This window comes from Oreochromis niloticus, linkage group LG20 (assembly GCF_001858045.2).
Source record: "Oreochromis niloticus isolate F11D_XX linkage group LG20, O_niloticus_UMD_NMBU, whole genome shotgun sequence".
NCBI lineage: Eukaryota > Metazoa > Chordata > Actinopteri > Cichliformes > Cichlidae > Oreochromis > Oreochromis niloticus.
In genome coordinates this window covers 24,467,096-24,483,024 of record NC_031984.2, presented here as the reverse complement: position 1 = coordinate 24,483,024, position 15,929 = coordinate 24,467,096, and the positions used below count along the sequence as shown (strand labels likewise).

Sequence of the window (15,929 nt, the reverse complement as noted above, 5' to 3'; positions counted from 1 at the left end):
TGTATTTTATAACTTTTCACTTTTCACAGCTTTAAAAATGAGGCTCAGAGAGGTCAAGTGTGAGTGATGGAGGCCCTCAGTAACAGATAACAAAAAACAAAAAGAAGGAATGAGCAATACTTAAAAAACCTGAAAGACAATGAAAGTGGATGATGGCTGAGGCAGTTGCTGCTCAAGTGCTGCAAAACTGATGGCACAGCACTTCACAGTGCAAATGGATAATGATCCAAAGCAAGAAGCTGCACAGGTTTCGCAAAACAAATAAATGGGATATTCTTCAATGACCAAGTCAGTCACCTGAAGACAAAGCTGAAGGCAGAGAAACCCTCAAACTAGCAGTTGTTGAAGGCAGCTGCAGTAAACACGTAGGAGAGCATCTCAAGGGAGAAAACACAGTATTCTGTGATGTCGGCTTCAAGACTTCATGCAGTCACTGACTGCAAAAGATTTTCATCCCAATATATAAAACAATTCTTATATTTAAAATTATGTTAGTTTGTCCTAGTACTTTTGAGCTTCAGAAAATGGGCTGTAATGTTCTATAAAAATAGTCGCATGCTAATGCGATACTTCTGTTATTTAGCTGAAAGTCTTAACTGCACATCAAACCATAATTTGCTCAGTTGTGGTTTACGGAGACAAAACTATGAAAATTTTGTGTTTCTCCATCAAATTTTGGACCCAACTGTATATAACAGAAAATGTAAAAAGCACCAAAGGTCCACTTTACTCGTCCTTCAGAGAGCGAACGTGGTTTTAATGATCATATCATGAAATACCTTATTCAATAGAAAACAATATCAGTGTCCAACTGAGAGAGGAAGTCAAACCGAACAATTCAGACATCTGCAGTACAACGAAAACAAATCAAATGATCCAAAGTTGTTTTTTTCCTTTTGTGAACCTGAAGCTGTGATCCACGGACACTGTTTGGAGACTAGTTTTTATTTTCTTTTTCTTGACTATTCCCAGAAGTAAACAATGAGAGGACATGAGCAGAGGAAATTCCAGCAGCTTAACATGGATCAGTGTTTACAGAATCTGAAGATGCTCCTCCCTCTTGGGATAACACACATAAATCATCAACCACTCGATGACATGCAACTCAGCAGCAGGTAAAAAAAATGCATGCAAAAAAAAACATTAGAAAATTCAACATGTAAACATTCAGCATCAGTTTTATTGCAGTTTAAAAGATGCATATTCATGTTATACATTCCTCAGAAATGATTTCTATAGAAGTCAAAGTAAAACTACAAAAGCTACTAATACATTAGACACACACACATACACACAAATCTGAAGCCTTGTTTTGAAACGCCTGTGCTACTTTACTGTTTTCTATTTGTGTTAGTGGATCTGTGGATGTAAACTGAACCTGTGCTCAACTCCCAACACAGCTGCTGCAAGCTTCCCAGAGTGCAGGACAAAGCCTGAAGTCAGTAAGAGCTCTTAAGCAGACTTAGCAACCAAATGCCAAAAATACCTGAAAACACATAAGGGTCCTTCTTGTCTTTGGGCAGCAAACAACAGTGACAAGAAGGCGAAAGCAAATTCCAGAGTGCTGTTAACTCACAATATAGGTCCATTGCTGTGTAACATTTACACTCTAGTCATATTGAATACCATTTTTTATGAATATAATCACTACTATCCACCTATCACTGCAAGCTAGTAACAAATCAAATCACTTTAGATCCTTTAGTCAATGTATATAGTAAATTGTTCCACTAAATTGATCGCTGATACAATGAAACAGAAGTTAATAGTATCCACTTCGCTGTAACTTAGCACAGATTAGTTATAAACTGCAGTGTATGTAGTAGTTATTTATACCACTCTATAAGAACACTGCAGTAGTTTACATTAACTTTTAAAACATTCGCCTTCTCCTATGAAGACATTTTAAATGTCTGCATTAGTACAATGTTATACATAATGAATGTTTACATGTTGCTTAGAAATGCAGAGTTAGAACTGAAGAAGCCTCTTGGAGCTGAGCTGAGAAGCTGAGTTGCTTTTTTTTAAACCTCTTTAGAGTCATTTTTTAATGAGTTGTGACTTTTATCATTTGTTTTTAATGCATTTACCTGGCATTTCTATCCATATCACTATCTGTTACTGTGTTACATTTTTTCAGCTCAGCTGGTAATTTTAATGCTTCCAGTTAATGTGGAAATGTCATGCTGTATTGCTGCACTCTGATCAATTTAAACTGATGTTTGTTACCAAAGCAGCATTAAATGTATGTCTAAAAAACAAAGCAAAACCTAACACTGTGCATTACAGCTTGTTTGTCTGAGTTTTTTTCTAATGGTCAGTAAATCCCGGCATGGGGAAGGGCCTGGCGAATAGCTCCACCCGCTGGCGGAGCTCTGCGATGTGTGACACTGTATCTGGGTCCTCCAGCAGAAATGACTTGAAGCTAGCCAGGTTTCCTGTTTGGAGACAGAACGGCAAAAAAATTGCCCTTTTTCTTTTTGCTTGTTTCCTGAACCCTCCTCACAGCTAATAAATAATGCACAGTCCTTAGCTGCAAGCGAAATAATGAATGCTGAACACATATTCGAGCATTAGTAATCTATGTAAGCAAACAACATGTCAGCATGGTGAATCTGCTGTACACAAAACCCCAAACACCACCACTCCCACTGGATGAATCACAGGTTTAGACGAAGTTCCCTCACCGGTCTTCTTCTTCACGTCCAGTGCAATCTGAATCCCTTCATCAATCAAGTCCACAACTTTTTCAAAATCTGCCTCCTTAAACTGTCGAGAGGTCAGAGCTGGAGCTCCTGTAAGAAAGTGACAGATAAAACAATCATTAGATTAATTGGTTTGATTGTTGTCAATAGTTCATAAAGAGAGGGTTGGTTTGAGGTACATGGTGACATACTGAATGATGGTCCAGCGATAAGAACTACAGATACAGTGACATGTAGCAGGAAACACAGACACATCACAGAGTCAGACACTCCGAGTGAGAAGAAAGGGTCCGCTGCCATACGGGCAGAAAGACAGAGTGGCTGACAGTTTCTGTCCAAAGAAGCTCCACTCCTGTAACTCTTTCCTAGATTACTAAATTTTGCAACACTTTCTGCACAAGCTGCACTTCTATTAAAGCGAGTACCAAGTCGAAGTCCTCCAGGAGTGAGGGCGCTTTTATCTCCAGGACAGGTGTTCTTGTTGGCCGTGATTGACACCAGCTCTAGGACCCTCTCAGCTCGAGCACCATCCATACCACGAGGTCGAAGATCAACCAAAACCAGGTGGTTGTCTGTTCCACCTGAGAGAAGGAAGAGGAGAGATCTATAGGATCTGTATTTGAGGAAATGCTTCTGATGGCGAAATTCTCATCAAGTCTTTCCTGGAGACAATGAGGAGACGTGTAGCTGCTACCGTAAAATATTACTTACTGTTTTTTTTCCATTCAACTGTCAAGTGAAGCTTAAGTGAACTTTTCCAAAGTTATAAAAACAGAATGCAAATGAGGCTGAAGCAAATGCAAAGTGATCCAAAAGCAATTGCATCAGGCACTGGAGAGGCAGAAATGCACTGCTCGTTTAAATGCTGAGTCTAATTTCATAGTCAGGGAAAGAAAACAAAAGCATTTGACGTTATTTTAATTTGTATGAAATAATATGTTTTTAATGCAAAAATATACGATTTCAACATCAAAGACTCACTCAGCACCTGACACCAAGGTGTAGCCTTTCTTAAGCAAAGCGTTGGCCATGGCTTTGGCGTTCAGCAGCACTTGATGGATGTATCTCTTGAACATGGGAGTGGAAGCCTGCAGAAGCAGAAATCATGTCGTGTGAGAGAGAAAGATTGTATTCAGATACTCCAAATCCAGACCTACTTGACCTACGCTGATGTTCTGTCTGAGGATTTCCTCTTTTAATTGAATTTGTGGGCTATTATTGAACATTAAAGATTAAAATACACATCTTGACCTGTTTGAGGGTGACAGCCACCCCAGCAATGGCATGGTTGTGAGGTCCTCCCTGAAGTGATGGAAACACAGCAAAGTTCACCCTGTCCTGGAGGTCATAGAGGACTTCCCTGCCTTTCTTATCCACGGACCTCACACCTTTCCGGTAGAAGATCAGGCCAGCCCTGCAGAGAAAGGACACCAAACGTGCTTAGCTGGATATGTGCAGAACCACATGTATAAAGCTGTTATCTGAATAGGCAACTATCAACACACCTATTAAAATTAATTCATATTAGGGCTCAGATCCTAACCTTGCTCCACGCAGGGACTTATGGGTGGTGGAAGTCACAAGGTCAGCGTGCTCAAAAGGAGAGGGAACAGCTCCTGCAGCCACCAGGCCACTAATATGAGCCATATCTGCCAGCAGGTAGGCGTTCAGCTCCACACACAACTAAAAGACACACAGATCAACACGAATCCCACAAACGTGAAATCCTGTTTGATTATACAAACTACTTTCTCAGCTTTTATTTAAATTTCCAAGTATCTCATCGTGCTTCAGTAACTCAGTAATCTGATGTGTGGTAGAGTTAACAGTTGTTGGAAGTTTCTGAGACACCTTCTCATAAACGTTATTAAATGAAGCACCTTCTTCATGCGAGAGTAGTCGATGAGACGAGCGTAGGCGCTGGTTCCTGCTATGATAAGTCTGGGTCTGAAAAGGCGAGCAGTCTTCTCCAGCTGGTCATAATCTATGAGACCTGTTTGGGGCTGAGGGGGATGCAGGAGCAGGGGGTAGAAAGAACTGCTTACACTTTCTTATGTCTTTAAATGGATCACAGGTTTGAAACCTTAATTCTGTTTGCAAACTACTTACTTCCAGTTTGTAAGGCATCGATTCAAAGTAAATAGAGGTGGCTGAGACTCTTTTGTTGTCTGACATGTAGCCGTGGGTAAGGCTGAAATGTGAAAGACAAAATACAGATTTATAACAGAGCGCACGTGTGCAGAAGAAGAGCAGGTGCAGGGTGGACAAAAAGCTCCTTGGGAATGGAAATAGCCTCTGCTTGAACATGTCTAGCATGAATGAACTTTAACATATTGACTCACTGTCCCCCGTCAGGCAGATCCAGGCCCATGATGCGGTCATGAGGCTGCAGCACAGAGGTGTAGGCTGCAAAGTTAGCAGGGGATCCAGAGTATGGCTGAACATTAACGCCCCACAGACTGGGATCCAGACCAAAGACTGAGAGCGCTCGCTTCTGACACAGCAGCTCAATCTGGTCGACAATCTCTGCACCTCCGTAGTATCTGACAAAGACAAAAAATAGAAACATAGAATCATCCCATATCATTGTAATGCATGCACTTCATATTGTATTTAATCATATTGTACCATAACTGTATAATTCTGCAACAAATCATGTGTACTGAATCATGCAGTACCCTTATATATCCTTATTATGTATAACACTGATAACTGTTGTGTGTCACATCAGATTTTATTACATCGTATAGAATCATATCATTTCTTTTGCATTAAATCATATCATATTCAACAGACTGTATTGCACCGTATGCTGTCATATCACTCTATATCATGTCACTGTCCTTTAATATACTTTGTGCACTTTTGGTTTAGGGTAATTTTAAATTGTGTTGAGCTGGGTTATATTGCTATATGCTTTGTGAACAGCCCTGAATTATGCTGGGGAAAGAAATGCAAACCTTCTTGTTTTAAAGCCCATTTGCCTTTAAATGAAATTTTATAAGCTTCAAGTGCTGGCTTCTGAAAATAGTTTTAATGACTAAATATATGTTTAAAGTAAGTGATCCTTACTACCTTTGTCCTGGGTATCCCTCAGAGTATTTGTTGTTCAGACAGGAGCCCTGTGCCTCCAAAGCTGCACGACTGCAGAAGTTCTGGCAGGACAAACAAAAAAGCATCAAAACCTGCTGTAAATTTTTATAATACTTATATTTTCAGAAGTCTGTCACCAAATATAACCTGTTTTTTAACCAAATATAGCTTTTATTTATCTTCAGTAGGACGACTGAATACCCTGCCAGGGTGTTTTGCAAATACTTATTTCAACAAAAATGGAGCCGATGCTTTTAACAGCCTTTTGTATAGGCTACAAATGAGCCATATTTGATTATTTAAAGAAATCTGAGCGCATTAGAGGTACTATAGTGATGTTGAGGGCTGAATATAGAAGAATCTAACTAGTACTGAATCCTTGCAAAGTTCAGCACGGTGTCAAATGTCAGAAAAGAGATGGAGCTGCGGAAAAAGGAAATGAATGTAAATGAATTTATTTCCCTGTCTCAGTCTTTTTTTCTCCCACTCACATTTCAGCTTATCTTCTCTCACTGTCTCTCGCTTTCTCTTTCTCTGTCCTCCTCAGCCGCCTCCTCTGGGTTGTTATTTTACTAAACCTGTCACTGTTCAGGGATCCCTCAATCATTCCAGTGGGGTTTAAAACTAGTCCCCCAAGTGACATAAATCTCTTTCCATGACATTTTGAAACACTATCTTGACACACACAAACACACACATACACGATCGCTCCTCCTTCTCTGTCTCAGCTTTAAACGTGGGGATCAGTGGAAGAAATCAGTGGGGGGAACCTAATGGGATCATTTGACTATGTTCCTGAAGATGAAAAAAAAAGCAGGGTCTCTCCTCTGGGAGTTGGCTCAGAGCGGCAAATGACTGATAGCACATGTAAAAGAAGATGAAAACCTTTCAGATGTCATCGTGAGTGATAGTGCTGTGGATGCATAATTGGTGGAGAATAAAAGAATAAAAGCTCCCGTCTTTTCCCACAGCTTCCACTTAGACAAAATCACTGACTTAAAAGGAGTTGGTGGGGTGCATCGGAAAGCTCAGTGAACGCTGAAGAAAACAGTAAAATTCTGGAAACTACAACTCTGATGACTTGAGATTTCACTGCTGACAAATGTGCTCCTCTGTGAAGAACAAAACATCTTTCAGCCCAAACTCAGTGGAGTATTGCACTGTAAGTCTGTGGAGTCTGCAGCTCTTTCATGAATTTTGTGTCGCAAAACAGATTTTTATCCTGGCTGACCAAAAACTAAGGTCTTAACGTGAAATGTAAGCCTGTAGACTCATTACCCTGGTATTTATTTTTGACTGACATCATCTATGGAACAAGCAAGTAGGAGGAAAATTAAAATTCTTATTTTTAAAATATTGTTCACTGTATAAAAAAAAGCTTTAAAAATACAGGAAATTTGCATATGACTGTAGTGCTCTTTGAACTCTGTAAATGCCGGTGCCTTTGAGGTAAAGTCGATCATCATCACTATTTTTTTTTGTCTTTGTTGAACATAAATACACACAGGACTGTTAATATTTTAGTTCATATCAGTAAGTTATATTTTGATTGCTGGCTGTGCACGTGTGATGTGGTTATTGAGCCACCATGACCGAAACTCTAGCAGTGAGTGATTTTCTGGGTGTTTTGAAATTTTTAACTCACCAGGATTCTTATGAATGTGTTTCTAGGAATAGAATAGCAACAAGTTACATAACAATTTTATGACAGTATTTCACTGTAAAGCTTGTATTTTACAGTGAACAGCACATTTCCATAAGACTTGCACTTGAAACCGTCATTACAGATTACAGCAGGTACGCTGTGAAATGACAGTTTAGTGCCGGCAATTCTAGTTTCTTTTATTTTACTGTAATTTAACAATGAGCAGCACAGTTTACGTGTCAAAACACACCTCTTTTTCCAGAACTAATTTTGCACAGAGATTATGTGTGACGTAATACACAGAGCAAACATTTAAACAGCCACTTTTGATTCCCCTCAGCAGCAGCCTGCTGAGGGGAATCATAAATATAACGTGTTGTTTTTCCAATCAAGATTTACTGAAGATTTAGCTTTCATGTTTTTCCTCTTTTATTTAATCTCCTTATGGCACTTTGATCACATTTTCTTCTCTTTCATCTAAATGGGGTCTGACCTCTGATGCGATGAGCTCCAGTCCCCGACACTGCCTGTCCTTCTCCTGCTGCAGGAGTCTCCACATCTCTGGGTCATCCTGAGCCAGGATCTCCTGCCCTGTCCACCCATCGCTGCTGCTGCTGCTGCTGCTGCTGCTGCTGCTAAAGTGTCTTCTGCAAGATTTTGCAGTCATCTGCCGCTGTCGGCCCAAACATGCTGAAGCACTGAGAAAAAGGGGCTGCAGCGTGGGGGGTAGTGGATGAACACACAGGAATGATTTCAGTCACTGAATAAATGCACACTTTTTGAATAATGATTGCAAAGCTGTTCACTAGTAAGTACCCTGGGGCGACCGTGTTACATTTCTTGCAACCTACTGTTCTCAATTGCTCAGAGAAGTTAATAAAAACCTCTTGAAGGCACAAATACCAAGTCATGGGGTGCGATGCAACTCTCCGTTGTGCTTTAAATGCTCTGCAGAGTGTAAAAAAAAGTTTCTGGTGGGGGGTTCTTTTTCATCCTTTGGTGTCTTTTGAAACCCTGATGAAGAGTAAGCGTGTGCAAAAATACTTTCATCACTCAAAATGATAATACTTTGCACTTGGGGTTTGTAAACAAGGGAGTTAGAATAATGTGGCTTTTGATGTTCTAAACAATCCATTAAATGAAAGGCTGTGAAAAAAAAACAAAAAAACAAATGTGTTATTCAGTGGAGCAGTTATGGAAAACCTTGGACTTGAAAAATGTACTGCATGTGGGCTGGTCAGACATGGAGGGGCTTAGTTATCAGGGTCTTGTTTGTTGAAACCAGCTTGTGCCTGCATGATAGTTATGCAACTATGTGTTACTTTGGCCTAATAGACAGATTACTGTTGAAGCATAAATATATGTTAAAGTAAGTCTCCTTTCATCTTTTGTATTCGCTGTGTTTTCTAAGCCTTGAGTATAATAAGTCTTGCATAAAGTGCAGACTGTGCAGTTAACTTTCTTTCAGCAAAATAAAGAAAGAAATAAACTGGGACAGCAGTGTGTGTTTCTCTTTTGGACTGAAAAATACAAAGAAAAAATCTTCAAACCAGACATTTTTATCAGGGTTGACTTTTAGTGACAAGCTGGCCTACTTACAGTTATAAGTGACTTATTTACAAGTACTCTTACATGCAGAAAAAGGGTCTTCTGAAGCAGATATAAGTGCACGTAATTTAAAAATGCCAAATAAATTATTAGACAAAACGTACTCACCTGTAATCTTTGCCGTAACGTCAGAGAAAGCATGTCTGCAACAGCTGAGGGAAAAACAGAAAACTTCCCAGGTGCAAAGGGTGAAAGTAAAATCAGTACTGGACGTAGCCAGATACCGGACGTGTACTTTGTGTCACTGATAAAAATGACTACAGTAAATAATCCCTTTCATCTCGCTCTGTAAGTTCTTTGAATAGGAAACTTCCATAAAACGAACAGGCATAGAAACAATTTCATAGTAAAAACATCAGCTGAAGTCAGTCTGTGCTTTAAAAGAAAACCTACATCTTATTCTGTCCTTAAACATAGATATATATACAATATTATCTTTGATTTTCAAGTAAAAAAAATAAAAAATACAGGTCAAATACAGGTGATGCAAAGGTTTTAAACACAAAGTCAAAAACAGCATTAATGTTTTAATGAGTGTGCTTTCAGACAACGCAAAGCTTACACAAAACTTACATCCTTAAAAAAGACAACACAAGTTTTGGCTCAATCTGCGTTCACTGACAGGCTGATGATGTATCTTTATGTTGAAGGTGTTTGGAAAACTGAACATATGATTCTGAAGGATGTTTGAAGGACGAGTGAGAAGTCAGTGTGTCATATCTCAGAATTTGTCACCCGAAGTGCTGCTGGTTCTGCTCAGGGCAAACTTTCTGCACCAGTCTGTAATCCGTGCCAGTGAAGGCGATGAAGATGCATATAACCTTAAATGGTTTGGCACAGATCCAGGCTGCCTGGGACTGGGTGTTTTCTGAGTAGCATGTCTGGCCTGGGTCGTACATGCAGGGCTTGGTCTTCTTGGACCGGTTGGTTCTCTGGTACTCGATCCGGCAGTTGAGTTCAGTCACCATCATCATGTCCTGCTGCTGCTTCTGCTGTTCGGGAGGAGTGGAGCTGGTGGATTGAGGAGGGCTTGGCAACTGGGATATCAGATCTGGGAGCAGTACTGAGTTTTTAGTGTGAACACTCTGAGCTGCAGGATCAAGAACCTCCCATCCCACAGCTTTGGAGGGTGGAACGATGCTGACGGATATGTTCCCCAGTCGGGATGAGTTGTGACGGAAGTAGACGCTGAATGTCCCATTGATGTGATCCACAATCTTCCCTGTCACCAAGAGGCTGAATTTCACTGTTTTCACGTTAAAGTAAAAATCCCCCCAGCCCAGGATCTTTTTGGCCTTTGGGGAAGTTTTAGCTGGAGGTTTGGATTTGGGAGGAGGACGATACAGATACTGATCCAGGGCTTGTGAGACGTTCTGAGGCCAACCGTATGGGCCAAGCGAGCCATAAGCAGGTGTTTTATGTTTGGTGGAGATGATCTGTAAATCTTTGGAGATATGTTTAACTTTCAGTGCTGCTCCACCAGCACCTTCTCTTCCTCCTTCCTCCTCACCCCACTCTTGGCTTTGAAATTCCAGTTTCTTGGATATCTCTTGGACCTGTGGAAAAAAACGTATAAAATAGTGAATTTTGAAAATGTTCTTCGTCCATTGTTACAAGATAAGCTTATTTGTCAGCTTGCATACAGCTGTGCTCAGAAGTTAACAGTCACCATGGGCATAAATGTCATGGGGCTTTGGGGTTTTAGTGAACAGTTCTTTTTCCAGGGATTGTACAACATACATATTTAATGACTTAAAAAATAAAACAAGAATTAGCTTCACAAGTCTGAAATGTTTTGGATTTTAACTAATCCACACAAGCTCAAAAGCATACATAAACCCCACTAACATTTGGTTAAATGTCTTAGTAAGTTTCACCTAGACCAAACACTTTTGGTAGCCACCAACATGCTTCTGGCATCATTCCTGCAGGATATTTGACCACTCTACTTGGCTTCTTTTAAGCATAGTCCACAACTTTTCAATAGGATTGAGATCTGCACTTTGGGAATGCCATTCCAGAAGCTTATTGTTAGACTGCTTTATCATGTTTTTGAGATGTTTGAAATCATTGTCCAACTGGGACATGCAGTTGTGTCCAAGCTGTTGATTTGAGGTGAAGTTGAAGTATTCGGAGATAGCCCTCCTTCGTCAACATTCCATCTACTTTGTGCAATATACCAGTACCAATGGGAGCAGAACAGACCCAGAGCAGGATGTGACCACCACCATGCTTGACAACAGGTACAGTGTTCTTAAATTTGAAAGCTTTGCCCTTACTCCTCCAACAACCTCTTGCCATTGTGGCCACACAGCTCAATCTTTGCCTCATAGACCATTAAAAATTTCTCCAGAAGCCACTGTGTGAACAGTTTTCAGCAGGCTTGAACCGTGGTGGTTACCTGGTTATTCCTGAACATCCTAACCAATTTCGTCTCATCTGAGGGGAGAGCTTGGGTGTTCTTTCAGACTTTGACAAAGTGGTAACACATCCTAATAACTTTTCTTACATTTAGTTGTTTAAACCGATTATCCTCAAATTTGTAGTTGTTTAGAAATGGCCCATTAAGTTTCTGGAATGGCCGTGCCAAAGCCACAACCTCAGTCCTCTTTAAAATGTGTAGACCCTGCTTAAAAGCTCCATGCCACTAAACGACCTTGTTTAAATGAAGATTGGTCAAATATCCAGCCAGAATTATGCTAGAAGCTTGTTGTCCAAAATAAATTAAAACTTGTTTACATAGTTATTTATTTTTCTTAATCATTAAAGATTTTTGCTGTACGATCGTTCCACCCTGGAAAAAGAACAGTTCAAAGAAATCATTACAAGCCCCACATTACCATGACATTCATGCCCATGATGAGTGTAAACATCTCACCACAACTGTGTATCCACAGGGGTAACTAATTATACATAGGTCTTGCGTTTTACTTTGCATTAAACACTGAGATGCCAGTTTTTGAGATCTCTGGTGCAGTTTCAAAACAATGGAGACAAATGGAATTTGGCCACGGTGTTGTGCTTTTGCACACCATTTTTCCATAAACACTACAGAATATAACATTTTGTAGATTGTTTTAACTGAAGAAACAGTCCCTGTTAGGAAAAAAATCCCCCAAATTTGTGTTGTAATTGGCCAATTTGCCAAGTAGTGAAAAGACACGTTGCCTTGTTTTTTTTTTAATTAATTTATTTGTTTTGAATTCAGTAAGCACAACATGTACAATTTCATCTAGCTTTTTGATACTGGCGTAGATATTGATATTTCAAAATCCTAAAATCGAACCGAAAGTGGCTGAATGCTAAAATCTGTGTTTTGTTATACTAATAAAACAACTCTTAAAAGCACCAAATGAAACTCATATCCACCAATGCTCATAGACAACTAGAAGAACTTTATCATATCGACTGTAACCCAAAACAACTCTGGGGTTGTCAACATTGTCGCCATTAAATAGGAGAAAAGTCACAGGATTTTGTTGTTGGACTGTAGAAAGTGACAAGAAAGGCGAAGAGCAAAACTGCCCTTGACCACCTGGATGACCACAAAGGAAGGACAGCTTGACTGTAGCTGCACAATAAGGCAGCACATAATCGATTTAAATAATTATTCTTCACTGTTGCGGGCCCTCGCACTGAGAATGTCTTGAAATTGACTGTGATCGATAGGTTATCTCCTTCAGGCAAGGACTACAGTAATGAGGAACATGCACACACCCACACCACAAACAAACACAGTCCCGTTCTTGCTGCCATTAACACGTTTTAATTTGCCCGTCCGTTCGCCCTCTCTCACTCCCCCTTTAAAACTTTCAATCCTCGTTTCTGCACGACCTTGGTAATGGACCGTCTATAGGCTGATTAATCAATATGCTTGAGATAGAGAGAAACGTGGCTGCTGACGAATCAATAAAATAATAAATGTATGAAAATATGAAAAATATGCAACTGTTTCAGGCACATTTCCATATTGAGCTCCTTCTGTGCCAAATATGTCTCAGTGGTCTCAAAAAGACTAAAAAATCTTTCACCTTTTTCCTCCTCCTCCTCTTCATTACCTTAAATATCCCAGCTTCTAATCTTGGATTGATTTGGACAGCTTCTTGAAATGAAAAAGGGATTAAGCTTTCACCTGAATGCATCTTGTTAGGTAAGAGCTTACGACTTCACGTTTTGTTCGTTGTATTCATCACTTCCACCCACATTGTCCTCCTTCCTTCTACTGTCCTATTTTGTCCCTTTTTCGGGAAACAGATTGTACAAAGGTATCTACGCTCCCTGGCCTTTCCCCTGAAGTCAAATCAGACGAAACAGTATGGTTGAACACCCTGCAGATTACATGAAAAAAACACCACATCAAAATGATACATTAAGCTGCCTTTTACAGTGTTAACTCCACTGTACCGGAGAAACACTCCAAATATATTTTACAGGAACTAAAAACCAATCTGTTGCCACTAATTGCTTTAATGTTAAATATTTTGGCTTCTGTGATAGCGCCACATTTCATGCACAGCTCACGCAGAACTGAAGACATCATTAACACAGAGAAATACGGTAATTAACTCCACTTGAATGTCCCTCTTGGGTTTAAAAAAGAAATAGCACTCCAAAAATATAAGAGTGTGACCATGAAAACTAAATACGTCTTCATACTGATGAAGCAGCTTATCATAAGCCAGGCGACCACCTGCTGTTGTGTCTATTAAAATACACAAATCCCAATAAATCAAGTGATGTTTATGTAACACATTTGCTCTGCACGGCTGACGTGTGGAGCTACGTCGCAATATGCGAACTGTATATACAAAAAGTATATAACACCAATTTTGCACAATGAGTTTAGGATAAAAACTAATTGGACACTTTTCGTTTTATATAAACACTCACTTTAGCTTGGGTGTAATGGTGGATGCTCTGTGGGAGATGGGACAAGATTTTTTTACGCCTCTAGGGACACGAGTTGTGCACAAAGTTGTGCACATTCATTGTTTAGGACTTGATTTCTGTTTTTGCCATAATGTGTCAGAGGCAGATGGAGGTTTAGGGCTAATCTCACCTAGATTTCTGAATAAACAGCTCCCAGGATATCATTATTTTACTCAAACAAGCGGGATTCATCTCCCCCTCCCCTAACCACCTCATCCCTGTGTGCCAATCTCTGCCTTCCTCCCCTAACCAAGTGAGCTCCAGCTGTGCCTATTGTTACAAACCCAAAGCTCCAGCTACGTGCTGTTCTCACCTACCCTAATTGGAGCCCATAGTGTGACAGCAATGTCACCGGCTCAGTGTCAAGATGCCAGCACAGTGACTGCAACTGAGCAACAGCAGTGGAGGGGATACAAGCACAACACGTGTGTAAAAGTACCTGCAGAAGCAAAAAAAAAGTAAAAACTGAAAAGCCTGGGAGGAGTGTTTGCTTGTTTTAAGGACAGAGAGATAGAATTCTTGCCACTGGCTAAAAAGATCCTTAATGTGTCAGTTTTTGGTTTTTTTTTACGACTTAACCAAGAAGAAAAAAAGAAAAAGAATGTTTTTAAGCCCCAGGGTGATGAAACTTCTTCAGACTGACAAAGCCCGTGCACTCATTTAGTTCAAGTAATAAAGCACAAAATGAGGTTGCTTTGAGGGTTTTCACTTGACATCTTAAATACCAGAGATGCAGATGATGCAGTCGGCTGCTTGTGCAGCATGAGAAACTTGAATTAAAGACAGGGGAGCAGATTAAATGACAACTACGCTTGAAAGAGAATTAGACACCATGGGACTGGAACAATTTGAAAATGTGATAGCGGCATATATATTCATCTTTCCTGAACTTTATCTAACAAAAGATTCCACTTTAATCAAGTCCTAGTACAATTTCACACAATGAAAACGTCTTTGGTCTTAAGTTTGAAAGTAACAAAGCGAATCACATCAGAGCAAGACGCCGTTTCTCGTTTCTAAAAATGAACAGGTCTCTGATTTTTTTTCCCACAATATTCTCAAAACAGCAAATCCCATGAAGTCTTTACCAAGTCATTAAAACTATTTTCTACTTCTTAAAATCCCATGGCAAGTTACTTGTTACATTTTAAAACTACAGTGACGTTTGGGATCATTTTGACAGTCCAGGTCTTATTCTGCAACAGTGCTGTAATCTCAGAATGAGTGGCAGAAATCAAGCAGCAGATAAATGTGATTATAAGGTACTGATCAATAATAATCAATGATACACATTTACAGGAAATCTGAATGGAAGAAACTCTTCATGCACTTGGTGCAAAGGCTGTCTGCAATCTACTCACTGATGAAGGAAGAAGCCACAGACAGGTGATGGCAAAGTTCAAACACAGAGCCCTCATTTTGCAGCAGCCTTTCTCCATCCAGAGAGTGGGACTTTGTTACAGGCAATCTGCCCGAGTGATTAACGGAGTTAAAGTCGACTTTCACTTCTAAAGAAGAGGAGACAATCCGCAGTGAGAGACTCGAAAATCCCCAAGATCTGGAGTGAACGCTCCGCTCTGCTCGCCTCTCCTCTCCCTCCCACTGACTCCTGTTCTCTCTCTCTCTTACTCTCTGTTTTTTCCTTCTCTCTCTAGCCCCCAAGACACACACACACAAACACACACACACACACACACACACACACATACAACTGACTTGACGTGATCAAAAATTTATAGTAAAGTATAGCATCCATAAGAGGAGAACAAATTTCTTGTACTGTAAATGTTCACACACACACACACACACACACACACACACACACACACACAGCCTCATTTTCACCACCTGGACAGCCCTTATTATGACTCATCAACCCGTGAAAAGGCGCTCTCGGGCAGGCACAGTTTGACAGCCCTCCCTGTCCCCGCATAGCCACAGGGAGGCTG

General features: G+C 40.2%; 2 protein-coding genes across 2 annotated transcripts; both read right to left on the bottom strand.

Annotated features, from left to right (window-relative positions):
• Positions 1-1,162: 1,162 nt before the first annotated feature.
• LOC100691894 (serine hydroxymethyltransferase, mitochondrial) lies at positions 1,163-9,289 on the bottom strand. Its single transcript, XM_003444857.5, has 12 exons — positions 9,160-9,289; positions 7,937-8,155; positions 5,781-5,860; positions 5,048-5,248; positions 4,815-4,896; positions 4,586-4,708; positions 4,249-4,388; positions 3,957-4,119; positions 3,694-3,793; positions 3,131-3,286; positions 2,688-2,795; positions 1,163-2,438 (listed from the first exon to the last, which is right to left on the bottom strand). The coding sequence occupies exons 1-12, from the start codon at positions 9,190-9,192 to the stop codon at positions 2,311-2,313; spliced, it is 1,533 nt and encodes a 510-aa protein (XP_003444905.2). The 5' UTR covers positions 9,193-9,289; the 3' UTR covers positions 1,163-2,310.
• A 462-nt stretch (positions 9,290-9,751) lies between these two features.
• Positions 9,752-15,600, bottom strand: LOC100692161 (neurexophilin-2). Its single transcript, XM_005478315.4, has 2 exons — positions 15,342-15,600; positions 9,752-10,607 (listed from the first exon to the last, which is right to left on the bottom strand). Exons 1-2 carry the CDS (start codon positions 15,417-15,419, stop codon positions 9,783-9,785), a joined length of 903 nt encoding a protein of 300 aa, XP_005478372.1. The 5' UTR covers positions 15,420-15,600; the 3' UTR covers positions 9,752-9,782.
• Between the last annotated feature and the right edge of the window lie 329 nt (positions 15,601-15,929).

What these genes read in the sequence shown, in the direction of transcription:
- LOC100691894 (XM_003444857.5), bottom strand. Translation starts at nt 9,192, where the DNA reads ATGCTTTCTCTGACGTTACGGCAAAGATTACAG. An exon ending in AAGTCCCTGCGTGGAGCAAG is followed by an intron (nt 4,120 to 4,248) that starts GTTAGGATCTGA and finishes CTTTCTCTGCAG; the next exon opens with GGCTGGCCTGATCTTCTACC. An exon ending in TCCTGGAGGACTTCGACTTG is followed by an intron (nt 2,796 to 3,130) that starts GTACTCGCTTTA and finishes ACTTTCTTACAG; the next exon opens with GAGCTCCAGCTCTGACCTCT.
- LOC100692161 (XM_005478315.4), bottom strand. Translation starts at nt 15,419, where the DNA reads ATGGAGAAAGGCTGCTGCAAAATGAGGGCTCTGTGTTTGAACTTTGCC. An exon ending in TGTGGCTTCTTCCTTCATCA is followed by an intron (nt 10,608 to 15,341) that starts GTGAGTAGATTG and finishes TTTTTTCCACAG; the next exon opens with GTCCAAGAGATATCCAAGAA.